The sequence below is a fragment of the Mesocricetus auratus genome, unplaced genomic scaffold, assembly GCF_017639785.1.
Source record: "Mesocricetus auratus isolate SY011 unplaced genomic scaffold, BCM_Maur_2.0 Super-Scaffold_100028, whole genome shotgun sequence".
Classification (NCBI taxonomy): Eukaryota; Metazoa; Chordata; class Mammalia; order Rodentia; family Cricetidae; genus Mesocricetus; species Mesocricetus auratus.
The window spans coordinates 2892202-2913730 of NW_024429209.1; the positions used below are offsets into that span (position 1 = coordinate 2892202).

Sequence of the window (21529 nt, forward strand, 5' to 3'; positions counted from 1 at the left end):
GGTGTGGGCATTCTAGGACCATCTACACAAGATGGTACCACCCAGTGATCCGTGTCCTCTCACGTCATCATTAGTCAAGAGAATGCCCGACAGGCTTGCCTACAGGCCAGTCTCGTGGAGGCATTTTCCCAAATGACTCTAGCTTGAGTCAGGTTGACATAAAACTAACCAGTGTGACATCATAGGGTAACTTCTGTGGATTACTAAATCAAAGGTTGAGTAGAAACCATCAGCTGCATGTGGTTACGCTTCCTTTGCCCAACAGAATGGTTGAAATGAAGCCTTTGAAGGGCCCTGAGACCCCTCTGCAATGCTCTGTGACCACCCCCAGTGCATGCCCTCATGAATCCCGCCACTCTGTAACTGGGAATGCTACAAGCCGGGCGGCAGGACGCTGTAGGTATGTGTGGTCCTGTCATCTCTAACGCCGCCTCCTCTGCCTTGCAGGCTGATGGGGGTGCCCCAGTGGGAAAAGACTTCATGACGACTCCCCCCTGCATCACCACAGAGACCATCTCCACCACCATGGTAAGTGGGACCAGGAGGCTCCTCTCTCTCACCCACTCCTCACCCTCCCCCAACAGCCAGAACTTAGCAGCCGTTTCAGGAAGTCCTCAGTTGCCCTCACAGTGGTGAGACAGAGGACCAGATTCCTGCTGTCTGGTACCTTGGCTGCTTCTGTACATATTATCAATCTTTGGTTTGCCAAATTGGATAATGTGGGGAATGGGGTCCCTGAGTCTCAGTGATCTTGACCATCCCAGCCATGCAGGAGTAGAGGGAGGGTGGGATGGTCTGATTCTTGGCATACAGGAATCTTGCAATACCAGGTGACTCTTACCTGCAGGTAGATGATTAAGCCTCCACCCCACCCCTGTCTTCCTGCCCGCAAACCTACACCAATCAGCCGCAGTTTCTTGTGTCTCACTTTCTCACTATGACCAGTAGATGGCAGCAGTGAACCTGGGTTGGAAACTCAGGTGTTTTGGACATGTCTAAGGGTCCTTGCAGAGTTTGCTATTTATTTGCTATCTGACCAGTAAAGAAAAGTCCTTGGCCTCAAGTGTCCTTGTCTGTAAAATAGGAGTCACCCCCATTCTGTGTGGCTCACAGCTGCTTATGAGACTCTAGATCAGTGGTTCTCAACCCTCCTGACGCTGAGACCCTTTAATACGGGTCCCCATGTTGTGGTGACCCCCAACCATAAAATTATTTCATTGCTACTTCATAACTGTAAAGTTTCTACTTTTATGAATTGTTTTTTGTTTTTTTGTTTTTTTTTTTTTTTTTTTTTTGGTTTTTCGAGACAGGGTTTCTCTGTGGCTTTGGAGGCTGTCCTGGAACTCGCTTGGTAGTCCAGGCTGGTCTCGAACTCACAGAGATCCACCTGCCTCTGCCTCCCGAGTGCTGGGATTAAAGGCGTGCACCACCACCGCCCGGCTACTGTTATGAATTGTAATGCAAATATGTGACATGCAGAATATCTATTACGTGACCTTTGTGGGGGTCATGACTCACGGGATGAGAACCACTACTTAGAGCCCTTAACAACAAAATAGAACAGACAGCATTCTGCCCTCGGTTGTGGTGTCAGGCAGTCTCCTGAGAAATTTTACCTTCGATTATGAACTATGGTTATCATTGTTCTTTCTTTGACACCTTTTATAAATGAGAAAACAAGTTCAGGGGGATAAAGCAGTGAACCCAAGGTCACGTGACCAATAAATACCAGTTTAGCCTCGGTCATTCTGATACCAGACGTCTCAGTTTCATTGTAGTTTCTCTGCTCTGCCCCGTCCTGACCTGTGTGAGCATCAGCTTTATGGGTCTGGGGTTACCGAATGTATCAATGCCTGATCCAGATATTTCTTGAGCTAGTGAGAGTTGTTTTTGAATGACTTCCATTGTCTGACCCCTGGCCTCTACCTAAGAAGATAATTTCACTAAGGCAGAGTCCGCTGCAGGTGGGTTTTAAGTAAACAGACCCTAGGATCAGTAAGCCTGAACCTGTCACCAGAGGGCGCACGTTTTCCTCATCTGTCAGTTCTCTCTTGCTCTGAGGCACTGAGATAGACTTGTAAGGCTAAATGTAAATTTGTCTTTATGGTGAGTAGACAGTTATTTCATTCATTTCCTCATTCATTCATTCATCCATCCATTGTTGGGAAAACATTAATGAGTGTCTACTGTCTGCTAGCCCAGGGACCCTGCAGAAGCTCTACTGCCAGGATTCATTTGTTCAGTTGTCATCACAATGCCTGTCCTGCATGTAGGTCCTGGGCGCACAGTGATGAGCAAGGCCCAACCCTCTCACTTCCTGGCTGGATGACCTTGGGCAAGTCACCCGACCCTCTCTTAGCCTTTACTTCCCCTTCTGTAAAATGGGGTGGGAGCAACACAGCACAAGCCGTACAGGGTCCCTGAGCATGAGCAAGTCCCCTGGGCAAAGCCCCCAAGCACAGCCTGGCCTCAGTGCCTCCGACTGTCAGCTGCTGCTGTCTCCTGCCCCATGGGACAGTGCAACAGAGTTACCCTAGGGACCACTGGGGTGAAAGTGTGAGTGACACCTCTGCTAGCAGGATCTGGGGACGGTGTCACACGTAGTCGGGGACAGCAGAGCTGCTGAGTGAGGTGTCGTCACAGGAGGCTCCCAGCTGTGGAGAGCAGATGTAAGGGCAGGAAGCACAGCTGGCTGGCAGGTGTGTGCAGGAAGCAGGGCAGCGGGGAGGGCTGCAGAGAAGGGCTGAGCCAGAGTTTGAATTGTTTCCAGTGCCATGCAGGATGCTTTAAACTTCCTTCTGGAGGCAGCATGGCGCCGGTGTTTTTAGAGTCGAAGCACGTCAACAGCTGCATGTGTCGGTTAGGTTACCTGCTTGTGTGGCCTGGAACAAAGATTCCTTCCCGCCTCTTCCTTTCCGCTAATAACTATTTATTGATCACCCACTATGTGAAGCACTGTGCCAGGCACTGTGAATCCAGCCCTGGAGCATGTAGCCCTGGGGCCCACGTGAGGCCAGAAAGAGAAGGTGGGAACCTGTCTGGGGCACTGCCAGGGTTCAAGAAGATAGATGCAGCAGAGAGTCAGGGGCTGGAGATCCTGGAGCAGGAAAGGGCAGCCTGTGGTCACTGGTGGGACGTTCAGGTGACAGGACAGATGGACTGGGAACAGTGTCTACTGGCCAGTGGTTCTTACAGTGTGGTCCTAGGTGCGCAATAATGGCACATTCTCCCACCCTGCTCCTAAGCATCTAATTCAAAAACCCGGGGAAGCCTTGCAGTCTGTGTTCACAAACCCTCCAGGTGATGCCCCTCAGGGTAGTGTGAGAGGAGCGTGATGCTTGTGTGTTAGGTTCAAGCAGCCAATTCTACAGCAGATCTGACCAGTGTGAGGCACCTATGGGTATTTCCAGGGAAAGGCTCAGGAGATGGTTGATTTTGAAGATTTAGGGTTCAAGAAAGATCTGGGCTACAGGTAGGATAGGAGACTGTGACATCGATAAGGCAATAGAATTCCCTAGGTATCTGAGGGTGGGGATGGGGGGTTGCCTTGCCCAGAGAGAGAAACTGCTTCTTTGATTGTAGATGGGACTAGCTATGGCTACAGCCAGGGCGGGGGAGCACCTAGGTTTTGAACAATGTGTGTCCTATTTACTGGCTTCTGTTTTCACTACAAATATGGAAGTAAGCTTTGGACACTGGCCTCAGGAAGAGAGGGAAGACAAAATAGGAAATTGTATGTGAGCATAGTCTGAGTACTAAAAGGACACAAAGGGGCTGGTGGCTGTTCCCTAAGCCAGAGAGAGAAAACATGCCTAGAAATGGCCTTTATAGTATGGAACCCAAGATGTTGTAGGGAATACGCCTCAGGATGGTGTGCCAAGTGACCTGGTCACCAACAGTCAGGGCAGGAACGGGTGTAGCAGAGGCTCACCCCCCCCCGCTGTGGCAGGAAGAGAGTGGTCCAGGTCCTTGCCATGCACAGACCAGACTGGCGTCCATTTAGCTGAGGCATTGCGTAGCAAAGCTGAGCTGGAGACTGCAAAAGTGAGGGACAGCAGGGAGAGCCTTAGTCCCTTGGGCAAATACAGAACAGCAAGTCCAGTGACAGAATCCGGAGTGACGGGGAGCTGGCTCGAGAGTGACAGCTCCAAGGGTAGAGTGTCGTGTGGTTCAGACCGTACGCACCTAGCAGCCCTGGAGGCTGCTCAGCATGGAGTTAACGACTGGTTCCACCACGGTCTTGCTGCAGGCCTTGAACATACTATAGTTTTCCCTTCTGTGCGTCCTCTGCAGAATAGGACCGCTGCCGAGGATTGCCTTCAGTGGTTGTGAAGGTTAAATGAGGTCTCAGGCTTGCACACACCTAGCAGAGTACCCAGAGCCTAGCAGGGACTGGGAGAGCACACACGGTTCATTCACCTGCACTCCGGCATTCACCAACAAACAGCTTTTGGTTTACAAAGCCCTTTCCCTATATTCTCCTTGTAAGGGCTCCCTGGAGATATAGACAAAGGCCCTTTTCACAGACAGTAGGCAGGAAGTGGCTCTGCCTCCAGGTGCACAGCAGGTCCACGACAAGAGCCTGGGCGACCCAACTCCTTCTAGTGCTTCCAGAGAGCAGTGCCATATCTTGTTCACCTTGGCATCCCTAATAGCAGGGATTCAGCAAATGTTTGTTGAGTGAGTATGTGAGCAAGCATGCGAGCGTGCGTGGGATTGAGCAAGTGAGGCTGAATGAGAGCCTCGGCTCTCTGCGTCTGTGTTGCTCCTCAACACCGTGGTGATGATAACCACATGGTCACATGCCCTGGCTATCCTGGAGGCCTACTGACCTGAGACCTGGCCATCTGAGCACTATTGTCTCCCCAGGAGAACAGTCTCAAGTCCGGGAAGGGGGCAGCTGCCATGATCCCAGGCCCACAGACGGTGGCCACGGAAATCCGTTCTCTTTCACCGGTAAGTAGGCAGGACCAGCTCAGGTTAGGGGACTCAGAGCTGAGCATGCGGGCACACAGCCACAGCAAGTACAGCGAGGGGCTAGGGGACTCAGAGCTGAGCGAGCCAGTACACAGCCACAGCCACAGTGATGAGGTGCTCAGGACCATTTCAAATGCCCACAGGCTCCCAAGGTGCCCATCAGTACCCCTCCCATGTAACCAATGCATTGGTATTGGGGCTGGGGGTAAACAGGACACCAGAGCACACACATATGCGTGTGTGCACATATACACACACACACAAGCATTCACAAACACACACACTGCTGCATTAGCTTGTAGAGCAGGAAGAGCAGGGAACTTGGGGTCCAGAGGCTTAGATTCTAGGCTGGGCTCTGTTGGTGGCTGCCCCCCCAGTGACACTGAGTCGTCACTGAGAGGTCTTTTTTCTGGTGCTTTCATTCTGTTTGTTGTTCTCAGTGTCTAGCTCAGAGAGAGCATGTTCCTGCTTGTGACAGGACGAGGGTCTGGAGGGCTCTGTCTGCGACCTGAATCCATCTGGTCATTCTTCTAGGAGTCTTCCATTCTAGGTTGTCATTAGGACTCTGGGCCTTAGGGATTTCAAGTCTAAGAGTTAAAGACCCCTGGGCTTGGGAATATTCTAGGTCTAGAATTGGAAAGAATTTGGTATTCTTGTATCAGAATGAATGGTTCAAAGCACCGTGGCTTCCATGCTTCACCTTCACGGTGCCCTGCTTCCCTGAGAAAGCTTCCCTAGCCCCACCTGCCCCTTCAGAGCCCAGTGCCCTGACCTGACCCCCGGGGTGGGGGTGGTTATATTCTGCAGATCATCGGGAAAGATGTCCTCACCAGCACCTACGGCGCCACTGCGGAAACCCTCTCAACCTCCACCACCACCCATGTCACCAAAGTGAGTAGCAGCAGGTTCCCGGGCCCCAGTGGGCTGTAGGTGGGAAGGTCATTGCCATGCTGACATCTGGCTCCTCATTCTCTAAGAGGGGACGTTTGCCAGTGTGGAGTGTGTTGTCCCGTGGTACTGTTGTTGGGAGTAGGCCTTGCACACAACATTGGCAGCTAGTCTGTGGGGTCAGATGTCCTCCTCCAAAGTAATTGTGAACAATGATGTTTGCGTCCTATAGGCCCCAGAGCCAGGAAAATTCAGAAGGGTGATGTGCGGGCAGCTCCCCAAAGTCAGGAAGTGCCATTTGAAAAAAGTTACTGTTTGTCAGGCCTGGTAGGAGAAACCTCTAGCCCCAGCTACTTAGAAAGCTGGCAACTTAGTGGGGCCCTGCTTCAAAATAAAAAGTAAAGAGGGCTGGAGATAGTTTTCAATTTGCCTAGCAAAGGTTTAATCCTTATCAATCATTGTACAGTCCTCCCTACCCTCCCACTCACCCAAAAATAAAACCAGAGACAATGGGGTTTGAGTAGGGTCCTGAGACTCAATGCAGAGCTGAGGGTAGAGGAGCCCAAGGGGCAGAGACACTGTGTGTTTATTCTTTGTTAAGCAAATGTTAGTAAGCGTCAACCTTGCTGAGCTCTGGCTGCTGGAGACTTAGGTGAGGCGTGTTTGTAGGAAATGAGACAGTGTGCAGACAGGAGACTGGGAAGTCAGGATTCACTTGGGGCAAGGAAGTACAGACGGGGACAGATGAGAGAGCAGAATCGGACCCTGGAGCTGATTTGACTGTGGGGTCTCTTAGTCACAAGGAAATGTACCTCAGGGAAAATAGGCTCACCCGAGCTGGGGGTGAAGCTCAGTGGCCGGGTCTGTTTGATGTGTGCAGGATGCTGGGTTTGATCCCCGTGAAGCAAGGAAAGAAAGGAGGTACAGGGGGGGTAGAGGAAGGAGAGTCAGTACCTGATAAGAACTAAGGCCTGGGGGCGGGGGTGAGAGCTGAGGGGCGGGGCCTGGGGACTGAGGAGGACTGGCCAAAGGAGGGAGGCATTCCTAGAGGGTATTGGCCTTGACAGCCAAGGAATTAGGAAAGGCTTAGCTGGAGGCTGCTGCAAGTCCACAGCTGAGGGGTCAGGGAAAACGGGAGAGGCCCAGCGGTGGCTGGAGGCCTGAGGAGCCAGGCTGAGCCTGGGGGGGTTGAGTTGAAGGTCCAGCTGACCCAGTGAAGTGAAAGTCTGCTTGGTAACACTTTCCCTTTGTCTACACTACACAAGGCCCTGTCTGCAGCCTTGTAGATTTGGCACCTTGTCACATTTCCCAGGTAGCAACCTCTCAAAAAACCCTGAGAGAGCAGCAGGGGCTTCTCTGCTGGTTTTATGGGAACGACTCACACGGCACACCCCACAGTGTGGCTCAGGAAACTCCTCTGTACCTCACCACTCAGGACACCCTTCTGCTCACCCTTGCCTACCTCCAGCTAGTCTTTCCCTCCGTCGCATCCTCCTTGAACATGCCCCGCAGTTAGGCCCTGCCCCATCCTCTGCTTGGAAGCCCCACTCCTTGAGAAAACAGTAGAGGTAACAAAGTATCTTTGTAAGATTGTTCCGAGTCATTTATTTAAGGTAGAACCTTGTCACCATTCACATTTCATTCATGTGTTCATTCAGCAGATCTGCATTCAGCCTGGCCAGGTGAGGCTGGGAGGGGTGCTGGGCCAGGAGGGGCTGCTCAGATAAAATTCAAGCCCCATTCTCCGGCTTGAAGCCTGGAGAGGTGAGCACGGCCACGTGCACATAGGTCAGCGCCGTGCAGAGGCCCAAGAGCGTGAGATGCAGACTCAGTGTTTGGGAAGGGCTGGGACAGGGTGCCTTGGGACCCTGCCAACCAGGAAGCAGCATCTGAGCTGGGTGTGGGAGACGTAAGTGCAACAGTTTGGTAGCTAGGGAGTGGTGACAACCTGGCAGGAGCTACTGTCTGAAGTCCTCAACTAGAGAAGGAGAATGCTGAGGAGGGCAGGAAAGAGGTGAACTCATCTTGGTCAGGCGACTGAGGCTGAGGTGTGTAGGTCTGTCACAGCAGACCTAAGAGGGACCCCGCCTTTCTCTCCCCTGCCCTCTCCTTCTCTCCCCACAGACTGTGAAGGGAGGGTTTTCTGAGACAAGGATCGAGAAGCGAATCATCATTACCGGGGATGAAGATGTCGATCAAGATCAGGTATGGGACTAGGGAACAGTGTTTCCAGGGCATAGCCCAGTATCCAGTCCCCCCAGTAATGGTGACCTATGGGTGGCTACCCTCCTGGGCAGAGAAGGCGTCTACCCCCTGCTGACCCCCAAGAAGGTTTAGCTAACTGTTTAGCTTGGCCCTCTGGGGCCTTAGCTTCCCCAGCTGTGCAGTAGGGACCTGTGTTCAGTTTCTCTCATAGTCACTGTTCTGTGGTGTCTCACTATGCTGTTCTGCCCACCAGGCCCTGGCTTTGGCCATCAAGGAAGCCAAGCTACAGCATCCAGACATGCTGGTAACCAAAGCTGTTGTCTACAGAGAAACAGACCCATCCCCGGAGGAGAGGGACAAGAAGCCACAGGTACAGTTCTGGGGTTCAGCAGTCTGAGAGGGAAGAGGAAGCAGCAAAAAAGAGTCTTAGAAGCCAGATGGTGGTGGCTCACACCTTTAACCCCAGTACTTGAGAGGCAGAGGCGGGCAGATCTCTGAGTTCGAGGCCAGCCTGGTCTACAGAGTTTGTTCTAGGACAGCTAGGGCTACACAGAGAAACCCTGTTTCTGTTGGGAAAAAAACACGATTCTTGGAGAGGCATTTCCATTAAGAGCCCAGGTGGCAAGATTGATAGTACAACTGTGACCCTTACCTACCTGGCTTGTGACTCTAACGAGAGAGAGACAGTGGCCCTGCTTTAGACCAAAGGAATGAGGGAGGGAAGATGGTGTCTTGGTTTCTTTAGAGTTTCATACCCCAAGTCCAGAAAAGCAAGTCCACAAGTGGCAAGGAAAGGGTGCTGAAGATCCACAGGGCACTGATGTAAATGAGGCTCTAGCCGGTCTGGGTGCCATCCCCGAGTCTCTGTCTCCATCAGGGTTATGAGTGGTTGCTAAGGGGATGTGATGCCCAGGACCTTTGTCCCATCTGCTTTGCTGGCTTACAAACCCAGGATTTCTCAGGCCCTCCAGGCCCAGACTCCTGAGGACCCCAATATCTTTCTATTTCATTGAAGGTGTTAAATAGTACAGTGCTGGGACATATTGGGCTTCTCACAGCCTATACTGGGGAGGATTCTTCTGCCTCTCTGGAAGCTTGCTGAATTTTATCAACATAGAAGACGAAAATATCACTGACATGGGAAGTACCTATTGTGCTATTTCATTTACTGGAAGTAAATAGCAGGCAAAATTTTTATTCTGTTGAGAATAAAAGTAGAATACTACTACCTCTAGAATGTGCCAATGAAGAACTATAAAGACTTTGTAGGGAATGGTTCCAACTGGGTGAGCTACATGAAGATATACATAGATAAAATTTTTAGGGCTGGGGGTTTAGCCTAACAATAGAGCAGATGTGTAGCATGAGTGGGGCACCAGGATCTATCCTCCCTGCCCCCCCTACAAGAAAAGTCAAGTTCTTATTGCTCTTAGGTCTGTGCACTGTATACAGCTCATATATTACACCGCAATGGGAAACGCCCACCTCAAAGGCCCCCAAGCAGCAGCTGGTCACTGCCCTTTCCTTGAGTCAGTACAAGAATCCTCTTCCTTTGAGAGCCGACTTTTGAGAGAGAGAAGGCCTGAAACATTTTCCTGACATTTGAAAAAATGCTAACCAGGGTCTAGACCAGTCTCATCCAAAAGAACTTCTGTAATGGTGGCAGTGTTGTTCTATGTGGTCCATCATGATGATCACTGTCAAATGTGACTATTGAGCACTTGAAATGGCTCATCCAAGATGAGATGTGCTTTAAGGGTAAGTGCATATAGGATTTTGAAGATTTAGTATGAAAAAGAAGTCAGCAAATTTTAATACTTATGAAATGAAAAGGAATATGTTGAGTTAAGTAATATGATCGATAAGGGTTTTGCTTCATTTGTTTTTGTTGGAGGCAGGATCTCATATAGCCTAGGTTGCCCTTGAATTTACTTTATAGCCAAGAATGACCTTGATCTCCTAATTCTTTTGCCTGTACATCTCTAGTGTTGGGATTACAGACACCACCACTCCCGGTGTTATGCTGTGCCAAAAACCAAGGTATTTGCACACTAGGCAAGCATTCTACTAACTTAGCTGCATTCCCAGGCCCTTTTGCTTTTTAAGGCAATGGAGATCAATCCCTAGGACTTGGCACATACTAGCAAATAGTCTACTACACCCCCAGGTCCCCAAATATTATCAAAAATGAATTTCACATTGTTGTGAAGAGACACCGTGACCAAGGCAACTCTTATAAAACCAAGTATTTAATTGAGTCTGGCTTACAGTTTCAGAGGTTCAGTCCCTCATTATCATGGTGGGAAGCATGGTAGCATGCAGGCAGGCATGGTGCTGGAGATTTAGTTGAGAGCTACATCCTGATCCACAGGCAGCAGGCAGGGGGGAGGGGGAGACAAGAGACTGAGCCCAGGCCCACTATGGGCTTTTGAAACCTCAAATCCTACCTTCAGTGACACACTTCCAGCAAGGCCACACCTACTCCAACAAATCCATACCTCCTAATCCTTTTAATGTTTTCAAATAGTTCCACCCTCCCACCCACCCCCCACCCCCAGGGACTAAGAATTCAAATATATTGGGGGGGAGGTATGGAGGTCATTCCTATTTAAGCCATCACACATGTTTGTTTTTTATTACATTAAAATTTAGAATTTAAGTGTTGGGGAAATAGTGTAGTTTGCATAGTATTTGCCATGCAATTATAGGACCTGAGTTTGAGCCCCAGAACTCACTTTTAGAAAGCTGGCATTACAGTGCCAGGGAGGCAGGGACAAGGCAGGTGCCTGGGGTCTGCTGGCCTGCCTGTTTGGCTTCGGTGAGCTCCAGGCTGGGAAGAGACTCTACCTGACACAAACAGAGACAAGCCAATGTAGACAGATAAGCCACAGCACCCAAAGTTGACCTCTGGCTTAAACATGCACATGCATTCATGTGTACCTCACACGCAGATATGCACACACATGCACAAAACATACATATACATGCATTAAGAATTTAAATTTTGAAAATTAAAACTTCCTATTTATCTAGAAAAATTTAGAAAAGTAGAAATATCTAAGATTTTTGTTTTTGTTTGTTTGTTTGGTTGGTTTGGTTTGGTTTTTTGAGACAGGGTTTCTCTGTGTAGCTCTGGCTGTCCTGGAACTAACTTTGTAGACCAGGCTAGCCTGCCCCTGCCTCCTGAGTGCAGGTATTAAAGGTGTGCACTACCACCACCCAGCTGAAATACGTAAGAATTTTAATATTGATATCTAGAAAACTATTTACGAGGGAAGTAAATCCCACACAAGGCTCACATTCTATTTCCATAGTATATTCTGACCTAGAAGGAGAGCAAGTTAGTCATGGTAAAACATTCCTGTCATTTCACTCAGACTTCAGATTGCTGTCATCCCAGTGCCTTCAGTCATCTGATTCTTCTCCGTGATATTAGTGTGGTGGAGGGTAGGTTACGTGTCATGTTAGTGCAGAGTTGATGACATCCCCTGGGGAAGCTGCCTGAGAAGCCTTGTGATAGTCTGATCTGGATCAGCTGAGCGGGACCTGGAACCTCTACTGCCTGAGAATTACTATTTATTTATACACTGGTCCTTATGAAGTCCCTGTGTAGCTCGATATAGAAGCCATGGTGCTAGGAGCTCTGTACTGATGGGGTTCTGGAGGCCTAGCTCTGTAGCCATTCTGCTGACCAATGGATCAGTCTCCTCTGTTAGGGGGACTCAGTGTCCCTCTGACTGTGTGCTTTCCTGGGTGTCTGAGTCCCTCTGACTGTGCTTTCCTGGGTGTCTGAGTCCCTCTGACTGTGTGCTTTCCTGGGTGTCTGAGTCCCTCTGACTGTGTGCTTTCCTGGGTGTCTGAGTCCCTCTGACTGTGTGCTTTCCTGGGTGTCTGAGTCCCTCTGACTGTGTGCTTTCCTGGGTGTCTGAGTCCCTCTGACTGTGTGCTTTCCATTAACCTTCTAGACATCATTTTTCTTCTCATCAAATGACCCAAGAAGGACTCTTTTATGACACTTTGATTATACTTGATCCTATGTGGTGACAAGAGTCAGTAATGCTGTTCATGTGCAAATGATTTTGAGTAGTTGCCAATAGTGAAGGTAGGTAAATGGTAGCCCTTGCTGTTGGCAAGATGGGGGAAAGGGCTATGATGAAGCGAGTGTAGCAACAAGGCATTTACTTATTCAGTATTCCTATATGCTAGGCTCCCTCTATGGTGGCTCCTACCTGTGAAAGGCAGGTCCCATTTATAGAGAAATTGGTGAAGGTTTAGAGAGGTTGAGACACATGCCCACAGTTACAAAGCAGACAGGCCGGAGGGTGGATTTTGAACTCAGGATGTATGACTGCAGAGTTAACACTCTTAAACTCTAGTTCTATAGGTAGCCCTTAGTTGGCACCAGACCCTGGTTTTTTTCTTTAAGCACTGTTGTCTGGTGTTTAATCTCCAGGCCACAGCAGGTCCATGGGAGAGTAGAAGACCTGTAGCCAGGACAAAACAGCGCAGAACTGAGAAGAGCAAAGGAGAAAAGTAAAATGACGGTGGCTGGAGCGTGTCCACATTAAAGGACCATGGAAAAGATTTTCAGGGCAAAGTGCAAGGCATTGCCTCCTCAGGAACAAGCAGGCAAACACGTGGAGTCTGCAGTTAGGTTCATTTGTGTCATTTCTTAGCTGTCACGAGTAAGCTGTGTGGCCTTGGATAAGTCACCCTTTCTCTCTGGGCCACCATACAGGGTAAAACGTAGCTAGAACTGCTTGCCCATTGTTTAAAGGTGAGTGCCTAAAGTAACTAATTTCCCTTCTCTTCCTTCCTTTGAACCCACCACCCCATTCTCCTGTCGCTGGCACCCAGGAATCCTGACCTCCGTGAAGAGATGCTGGCGTGTCTGGTCCAACCCAAGCCAGAGAACCATTAAGAAGGGGCCTTCATTCTGGATTCTCCAACACCAACATCCCAGCTGTGACGCACTGTCACTGATGAGACTGGGAAGGGAAAGCATATATATATAGATATATATAGATATAGATATATATACAGGAAACACCGCGTCCTTGCACTGCTGCTGGAGCTGGCGGAGCAGTCAGCCGATGGCAACAACCAACATCTGCAAAACAACCTTCATTTCCTTTGCAGACGAATTGAATTGGTGGGGTTTTTTTTTTTTCAGGAAAATATGTAACAATCATAATCTCTCGCTCCCCCACCCCTTTCTCCTGCCAAACTACAAAAGCAGACCACAATGATTGTAGATGTCCCCTTGAACCCTGGCTGCACACACTCCAGGATGGACGAGCAGCACCCCACCCACTCTCCAGCCTCTCTGTTGCTCCCTCTAACGCAAAGGAAGAAAAAAATAAGATCCCGTAGTCAAGCAAGAGAAGGCACAGCAGCAAGACACACACAGTCAACTACTTTCCAAGAAAGAAAGAATGGAAGTCGCCCACATGGAGGAGAAGGGGGAGGACTACTCGATTGTTATTTTCTGGGTCTTGACACTGGGCTGCAAAACCCCCTCTCTGTTCTCCTGCTCCCTGCTTCCCCCCGACTTCTACTCATCTTGCCTCCATTTTCTGTCTCAGCTCCCTCCTGCCTCTCTCCCCGACCCTCCTCTTCTGTGTCCTGGTCCTGCTGAGGGCCACTGCAGATGACTCATTGGAAGAAAAAGAGACTACAAGAGCAAAAGAAGCCGTGGGAAGGGAAGTAGACATTGTATGTTTCCGGTTTCTCATGACGGAGGTGCAGCTCGTAGGAGATTGTATGACTATGATTTTAAGTTATGTATATTACATGTAACAGGAATCAGATATTAAAATAAACTGTGCTGGTAAGTATGCAGCTGACATTTTCAAGTTATAATTACCTGACTGTGATGTATCCCAAGGTTCCTAGATCTTGCCAAACTGGCCCAGCCGAGGACACTGGACTCTGGGTGTGGCCGGCTCCCAGTAGGGCTGACAGATTCAGTGTAGTGAAACTGTGTGTGGTGTTTGTAACTGGGTGATTGGTGGGGAGACTGGGGGGCCCTTCATGGAGAGGTGAGGGTTTGGCCAGAAGGAAGCAACACAGATGTAGTCCCAGACATGCCAGGCCACTATGCCTTCTCCCGCAGCAGTAGCCGTCAGGGCCGGGTCTGTGCTCAGGACTCCGCTGCTGAGGTTATAGGCTAGTCCTACCTCCAGGGGCTTGCCTTGGTTTTCAGTCCTCTCTTTCTGTTTTACTATTACCAGGGTCTTTGTTTTGGTTTGTAGTCCACCATGTCTTGCCGTGCTCTTCACCGCCTTGTCACGATGAATCCCTTCTCTTAAGGGAGGTGGTGGCCTGGCCGAGGTAGAAAGCAATGGCTCTGACCTGGTTTTCTGAAATGCCCAGCCAGCCTTCCCCCTCTGCCGCTTCCGTCTTGTGAATCATGCTCTTCTTCCTGAGTTAAAGTAGCCATGATAACGAGGCCATGAACACAGGGAAGGCCATGACGGGCCCATAGTGCATTTCCAAAGGCCTCACCTATCCCAGAACAATAGCAGGGATGAGGAAGTGTTGCCCACTGGCTCCCTCTACATTAAACCCTGGCTTGCAAGACGGTTGTCAGTCAGTATCCAAGTTCAGAAATGGCCTTGAGATGACAGGAGCCCTTGGAGAAAACCCCACCAGAAGCTTGGCATTACACTCTGGCATATGCAAGCGTCTGGCTTGCTTTCCACAAACAATGTCCCTTTCTAAGGGAAAATGTCCTACAGCAGTCCCATTTCACTTCCTAGCCCTGCTAAGGCAGTTCGTGTATTTATTCAGCAAATGTTTATGGTTGCCCCTTTGTGCCAGGCTCTATTTTCAAGGTGGAAGGAGAAACATGAAAGGAAAGGGGGGACCTGGGAAGCCGCTGGACAAGCCTATCCCTAACCGTAGCTGGCTCATTTCAGAACTTCTCCACTCCCTCCATCGGATAAGCCATTACCTGGAAATGTCTCAGAGAGTCCAGGCTAGAAGTGTCCTCTGGGCTTGCTTGTTAGTGGCTCCTACTATGTACCCCTTACCTATTTTCAGGTGCTGGCCTGACACAGGGCAAGAAGCTAGAATAGCTTTTCTCTGTGGCAGCTGAGAAGTAGAGCCAGGCTCTTAGATGGCAGAGGCAATCATATGCCCCTGGTGCAGGCTGGTAGCCCACTCCACTGTGGCAGAGCATTTTCTCTGCTCCAGGATCTTTGTCCATTCTTGATGGAGAAGTCACAGAACCTCCTGCCCGCCCTTTACAACATGCAAGCTCCTGCCGCTTCTGAGCCAAGAGCAAGAATGGCTCTATCCCCTTGGAATTGGGCTCAGGCCTCACCTGCCTCTGCAGGAACTCCCGGCCCGCACACACTGGACATACATACCTCACAGGGAGGATCTTTGTTGGGAGGGTTGCACCTGCCATGAATGTGGGCTACAGGGAAAGGATGAAATGACACAGCTTAACTTGTGGGATGTTAGAATTTGGGAGACACTCACTCCATGGATGGTCTGACTCCCCCTCTCCCCCCCAGAGAGGCAGTCAGCACCCTGCCCAGGGAGGAAGGGATTTGCAAAGCTAAAATCTAGGTCACTGTTTCTTCCCCATCCTCCATTCCATAGAGAATAAGGATATCCGTTGTCTTGTCTGTCTTCAACCTCTTTTCTTTCCTTTTCGTGTGTGTGTGTGTGTGTGTGTGTGTGTGTGTGTGTGTGTGTGTGTGTGTGTGACCTCTGTGGCACCTCTCTATCCAGGAGGCCAGGTAACCGGGTGGGAAAAGCCTCAGAGAGCAGTTAGAGTTCGGGGTGACCCTCTAGATACAGCTCCTAACTCACCATGTGACATTGGGCTACTCCATCCCACTGAACTGAACGAGCAGAGCAACTAGTTGCAGCCTGAGCCTTTTTTCCACTCTGTGTCTCACGCACCTTTATTTTCCCGACTTCTGCTTTCTGTGGATCTTTTCCATGTGAGGGTACAAGGAGTGCCAGGACCTGTTTGGGTTTTTGAATCCTGCAAGCACATACCAAGACTGGCCTGAGATTGCATGAGCAACATCACTCTAAATATATCTTTTTTATTTTCAGAAGCACCTTACCAACCACCTGCAATGCTGTCCTGTTCCTTTTTACTCCCCTCTTCTCTCTGTCCCCTCGCTCCCCCACCTCAGTGCTCCGTGCTGTATGCGTGTGCTCTCTGTTCTTGTATACTCAATAAAAGTGAAATAAATGTGTTTGATGCTGAACCGTGGACTCCCTTCTCTCCTTTCCTCTGACCTTGACTGCCGGTTCAAGCTGATACAGACTGGAGTGGAGACACCTCAATGTAGACTGGAGTGGAGACACCCCAATGTAGAACATTTTTCTTTTGTTTTTGGGACAGGATCTCACCATATAGCTCTAGCCTGGAACTCGAAGAAATTCTCCTGCCTCTCCCTTCCTAGTGCTAAGATTAAAGGCATGCACCAAGCCAGGCTCTAATGTAGAACAATTTTAATTAGCAAAGGTTGGAGTTCCCACTGGGGCCCAGGCCTTGGCTTAAGCTCCGTGGGTTCAATGGCACACGGGAAAGTCCTTGCGGGTCAAGGGCTCTCAGGTGCAGGAGACAATGAGACAGGAAAAGCTGCTTAGAGAGATCAGCGCCAGGGAGGAAACACAGAGGAGGCAGTGGGGGTCACTGAAGGGGATCACGTTAACAAGGCCAAAGGTGACAGTGTAGCTCAGTGGCAGAGTGTACTTAGCATGTACAGGGCTGTCTGTGATCCCCGGCACCACAAAGGCAAAATCAGTGGTAGCCAGTTAAGGACCTCCCTAAGGAGGTCGTTTTAGAATAAAGAGAAAGATCCAGCAAGGCGAAAATCTTGAATAAGAAATCTCTAGGCAGAGGGGACAGTAAGTATGTGGGCCCCAGAACCTGGTGTAGGGAAGTGTAGCATAATCCATCTGAAAGAAAAGCAAACCCCCCTGTATGAGAGCCTTGTAAAAAATGTGCCCAGCGGCCGGGCATTGGTGGTGCACACCTTTAATCCCAGCACTTGGGAGGCAGAAGCAGGTGGATCTCTATGAGTTCCAGGCCAGCCTGGTCTACAGGGCGAGTTCCAGGACAGCCTCCAAAACAATACAGAGAAACCCTGTCTCGAAAAAACAAATGTGCCCAGCAATCCTGTCACATGTGCTCCACATCCTCATGCCACCCATCCCATTAGTGACAACTTTTCTTTAAAGTAACTCACTTTGAAAACATTTAAGAGAGAAAGTTAGGGGACCAGCAAGATGAATCAGCAGGTAAAGATTTAGTCAAAGCACTTGCTACCAAGCCTGATAACCTGAGTTCAATCCCCAGGCCCTTCATAGTGGAAGAAGAGATCTGTGTCCTGCAAGTTGTCCTCTGATCTTTACATACACAACCTGGCACACTTGCTTCCCTAGACAGACAGACGGACACACACACACACACTACAAAATGTTAAAAAATAAAAATAGAGCTGGGGATGTAGCTTGCATAGCATGCACTAGGTCCTAGGTTCAACACAACAGTACTACAGAAATTAATAATTTAGCCAGGCAGTGATGGTGTATGCCTTTAATCCCAGCACTCAGGAGGCAGAGGCAGGTGGATCTCTGTGAGTTCAAGACCAGCCTGGTCTACAGAGTGAGTTCCAGGACAGTCAAATCTACACAGAGAAACCCGTCTCCAAAACAAAACAAAATAATAAAAAAAATAATTCCAAAGGTAAATAACTAGAGCCACTTGACAAAAGAATGTCCATAGAAATACATGGGAAGGGCTGGGGGTGTGTAAGTATGCTGGGTGTGTATAGTAAGTATGCTGGGTGTGTGTGTAAGTATAGTACTTGCCTGGCAAGCACACAGCCTGTAACTGAAAGAAAGCAACGAGTAAAGATTAAAATTAAGTCAGGCGGTGGTGGCGCACGCCTTTAGTCCCAGCACTCGGGAGGCAGAGGCAGGCGGATCTCTGTGAGTTCAAGGCCATCCTGTTCATCAGAGCAAGTTCCAGGAAAGACTTCAAAGCCATACAGAGAAACCCTGCCTCGAAAACCAAAATTAAAATCATAATTATGTAAAATCTAAATGTATTCCTTGGGTCACCTAAGGTACACACTCTGCACCTTCCATTTTATCCTGTCAAGAAAATCACTCGGGTCTCCCTTCTAATCACTCCGAATCTCACAAAACAGGTCTTTTGTTTTGCTTTGTTTTGCTTTTTTGAGACAGGATTTTTCCATGTAGCCCTGGTTATCCTGGAACTCACTCTGTAGACCAGGCTGGCCTCAAACTCAGAGATCCACCTGCCTCTGTCTCCCGAGTGCTGGGATTAAATGCATGTGCCACTGCTGCCGGCTAAAACAAGTCTTTTTTTCTACATACATTTATTTTTCAGAGTTGAGATCATCCATACATACCATCCTAAATACTTTTTAAAATTTACACTCTGGCTGGCCGTGGGGGCACACACCTTTTATCCCAGCACTTGGGAGGCAGAGACAGGAGGATCTCTGTGAGTTCAAAGCCAACCTGGTCTACAGAGCAAACTCCAGGAAGGCTCCAAAGCTACACAAAGAAACCCTCTCTTGAGAAACAGCAACAAAAACAAAAAAGAAGAAGAAGGAGAAGAAGAAGAAGAGAAGAAGAAGAAGAAGAAGAAGAAGAAGAAGAAGAAGAAGAAGAAGAAGAAGAAGAAGAAGAAGAAGAAGAAGAAGAAGAAGAAAGAAAAAGGAAAAAAAGAACCTTACACTCTGAACATTTTCCTTTCATTTCAGATACTAAGTACTACTGCTTTTCTCTGTAAAACCAGATCATTAAATGATACAAAGGCCATGGTGGCAAAAACTTACTCTTCTTCAGAGTCTTATCTATTGTAAAAGGCAACAACTTGAAGGAGCTCTGTGAATGTGTTCCAGAACTTTCCTTGTAGGTTTCTTTTAATGGTGATTACTTTTAGGATCCTGGAATAGGACTTAGTTTACAAATACTAGGACTCTATGCCTCCTGGACATGTAAAACAAGTCTCTCTGCTTCCAGGGAATAACTGGGGTAGTTCATCTAAATCAACGTATTTCTCAGCTTGGGTTGAAGAGGGTGATGAAGCAATTTCTAGAGACATTTTTTGTGTCACATTTTCCCAGTGTTCTGTGAATTGGAGCCTGGGTTTGCTGCTAAACTTCGTCCAATGCACAGAACAGCTGTCTGCAACCAAGAATTACCTGGACCCATATACCAATGGTGCCAAAGTTGAGAAATTGTGATTTGGATGAACATGGTTCACAAAGTTGGATTCCCAGGTCACCATCTTCATGTTCTATAACTTTTGTGTCCCGTGTTAACTGCCCTGAGTCTCTGAAAAGACAGTGGAGCCACCTGGAACAGGAAGCCCAGTGACCTCACCATAGAGCTCAGCTCTGAAGATGGCTGAGGGGAGGGGAGGGGAGGGGAGGAAGTGGCTGCTTCACAGAGAAACGGAACTGACAGGGTGGGTTGAGATTGATGTGCCTGGTAGTGAACAGCGCCTCTGGCCAACCCTGTGGCAGCCCAATGTGATTAACCGCAATCGCCCCATCTAGCCTTGTCTGAGATGATTCAGCCTCCCAAGAGATGAATTGTGAAATGGTGAGTGAGACAGATTGATGGGTTCAGCTGTCACTGGGGAAGTATGACAGACAAGCAGAACAGGGACCAGAGTTCCAACTAGATCATGTTTTACATCCCAATCCTGCACTCTCTGGGTCTGTAGCCCTGCTTTGAACCTTGGCTTTCTCTTTTGTAGACTGAGAATACTAATTACCAAATTGCCATCTCCATCTTGGGTCATTTTTCTCTCTTAGAATTGTAGCACCAGCAGTAAGACACACTTAGCAGCAAGGGAGGCTTATTCTTGGTTAGGAACAGAAATTGGAGACAAACTCAAATCAACTTGTTGGCCGATTGGGGCTAGGGAGATGCAGATAGCATGCCAAAGAAAAGGGGTTAGTGAAGGGGCTAGGGGACTCGAAACCTTTCCAGGAGTGGCAGGGGCTGTCCAGGGATTGGGGCACTGCTTTTATGGCTCCTTTTAGTTGACAACTGTCATAGTGCTGGAATATGTCACTTAAAAGGCAGGTGGGTGATAATGAAGTTAGAGGTTATTTTTCTCTTTTGCTCTGTCAGCCATCTTAGATTTCAACAGATTTTGGTAAACTCACCTGAAGAAGAGATTGGTGGCCTTTAAAAAATCTGTCTTCTGCCGGGCGTTGGTGGCGCACGCCTTTAATCCCAGCACTCGGGAGGCAGAGGCAGAGACCAGCCTGGACTACCAAGTGAGTTCCAGGACAGCTTCCAAAGCCACAAAGAAACCCTGTCTCGAAAAACCAAAAAAAAAAAAAATTCTGTCTTCAGCCAGGCGTTGGTGGTGCATGCCTTGGGAGCACTTGGGAGGCAGAGGCAGGTAGATCTCTGTGAGTTCAAGGCCTGGTCTACAGAGCTAGTTCCAGGACAGTCTCCAAAACAATATAGAGAAACCCTGTCTCGAAAAACCAAAAAAAAAAAATTCTGTCTTCAAAGGTAAACAAGATTACCACAGGGCAGAAAATCAGGTAGGTAAAGTCAGCAGTACAAGATTGGGGGAGTGTCACACATTGGCTATGGTTAGTGTAAAGATTAGAACTAGTGTCCTAGTGGCATACCCTATAAACTTTGGTGCTGTTTAGCTAGCCCTCATCATACCAGAAAGGATTTCTTTGCAATACATGACATGTATCTCCTAGTGGCTCTGGGACCTACTACAAGGCCAGACTCACAGTCACTTACTATAACACATTATTGTTATTAGTAATTAACACACAGTAGATAGCTAGCTATGGGCTAGGGTCTAAAGAGATAGTTTAGAACAAGACAGGCAGTGGGCATTTATAGCATGTCTGTGGTATTCTGTTAGGATTGCAAGACACTATTGGGTATTCCAGGTGATTGTTGCCAGACAGACTGCTGTGGTGGCTCTTGAAGGAACTGTTCCCTTCAGGCAAATACCTTGGTTTCTGAAACTCTACCTAGGGATGAGTGTGTCTAGAAGCTGGGAATGGGTGGTAGCAGGGCACCTTTGACACTGTGACTGGATAGTGATATGGCAAACGAGGGCCAAGCATGACTGAGCCAGTTTATCTGTGGCTGCTGGGAGCCAACACCCGGACCACGCTTTGGTGACCGTGTCTGCTTGAGACCAAAGGACTGTGGCTGGTGAGTATATTTCTGGAAGGGGATGTAAAGTGCATAGTTTCTTTTTTTTGTTGTTGTTGTTGTTTTTTGTTTTTTTGTTTTTTTTTTTTTGTTTTGTTTTTACGAGACAGGGTTTCTCTGTATTGTTTTGGAGGCTGTCGGTCCAGCCCAGCCTCGAACTCACAGAGATCCGCCTGCCTCTGCCTCCCGAGTGCTGGGATTAAAGGCGTGCGCCACCAACGCCCGGCCGTAAAGTGCATAG

At 48.7% G+C, this 21529-nt stretch overlaps 1 protein-coding gene across 14 annotated transcripts in view; it reads left to right on the forward strand.

Moving 5' to 3' along the window:
- Positions 1-16304, forward strand: part of Epb41l1 (erythrocyte membrane protein band 4.1 like 1) — a 127476-nt gene extending 111172 nt beyond the window's left edge. For 10 of the 14 annotated variants that reach the window (XM_040732885.1, XM_040732886.1, XM_040732884.1 and 7 more), the window contains 6 exons: positions 448-528; positions 4870-4956; positions 5785-5868; positions 7990-8070; positions 8324-8440; positions 9086-12977. In XM_040732885.1, coding sequence (XP_040588819.1) covers positions 448-528; positions 4870-4956; positions 5785-5868; positions 7990-8070; positions 8324-8440; positions 9086-9172 — 537 coding nt within the window. In that variant the 3' untranslated portion in view covers positions 9173-12977. Of the gene's footprint in view, positions 1-447; positions 529-4869; positions 4957-5784; positions 5869-7989; positions 8071-8323; positions 8441-9085 lie in introns of all 14 variants that reach the window. The other 4 variants (XM_040732888.1, XM_040732894.1, XM_013124062.3 and 1 more) reach the window with 3 other exon arrangements.
- The last annotated feature ends 5225 nt before the right edge of the window (positions 16305-21529 follow it).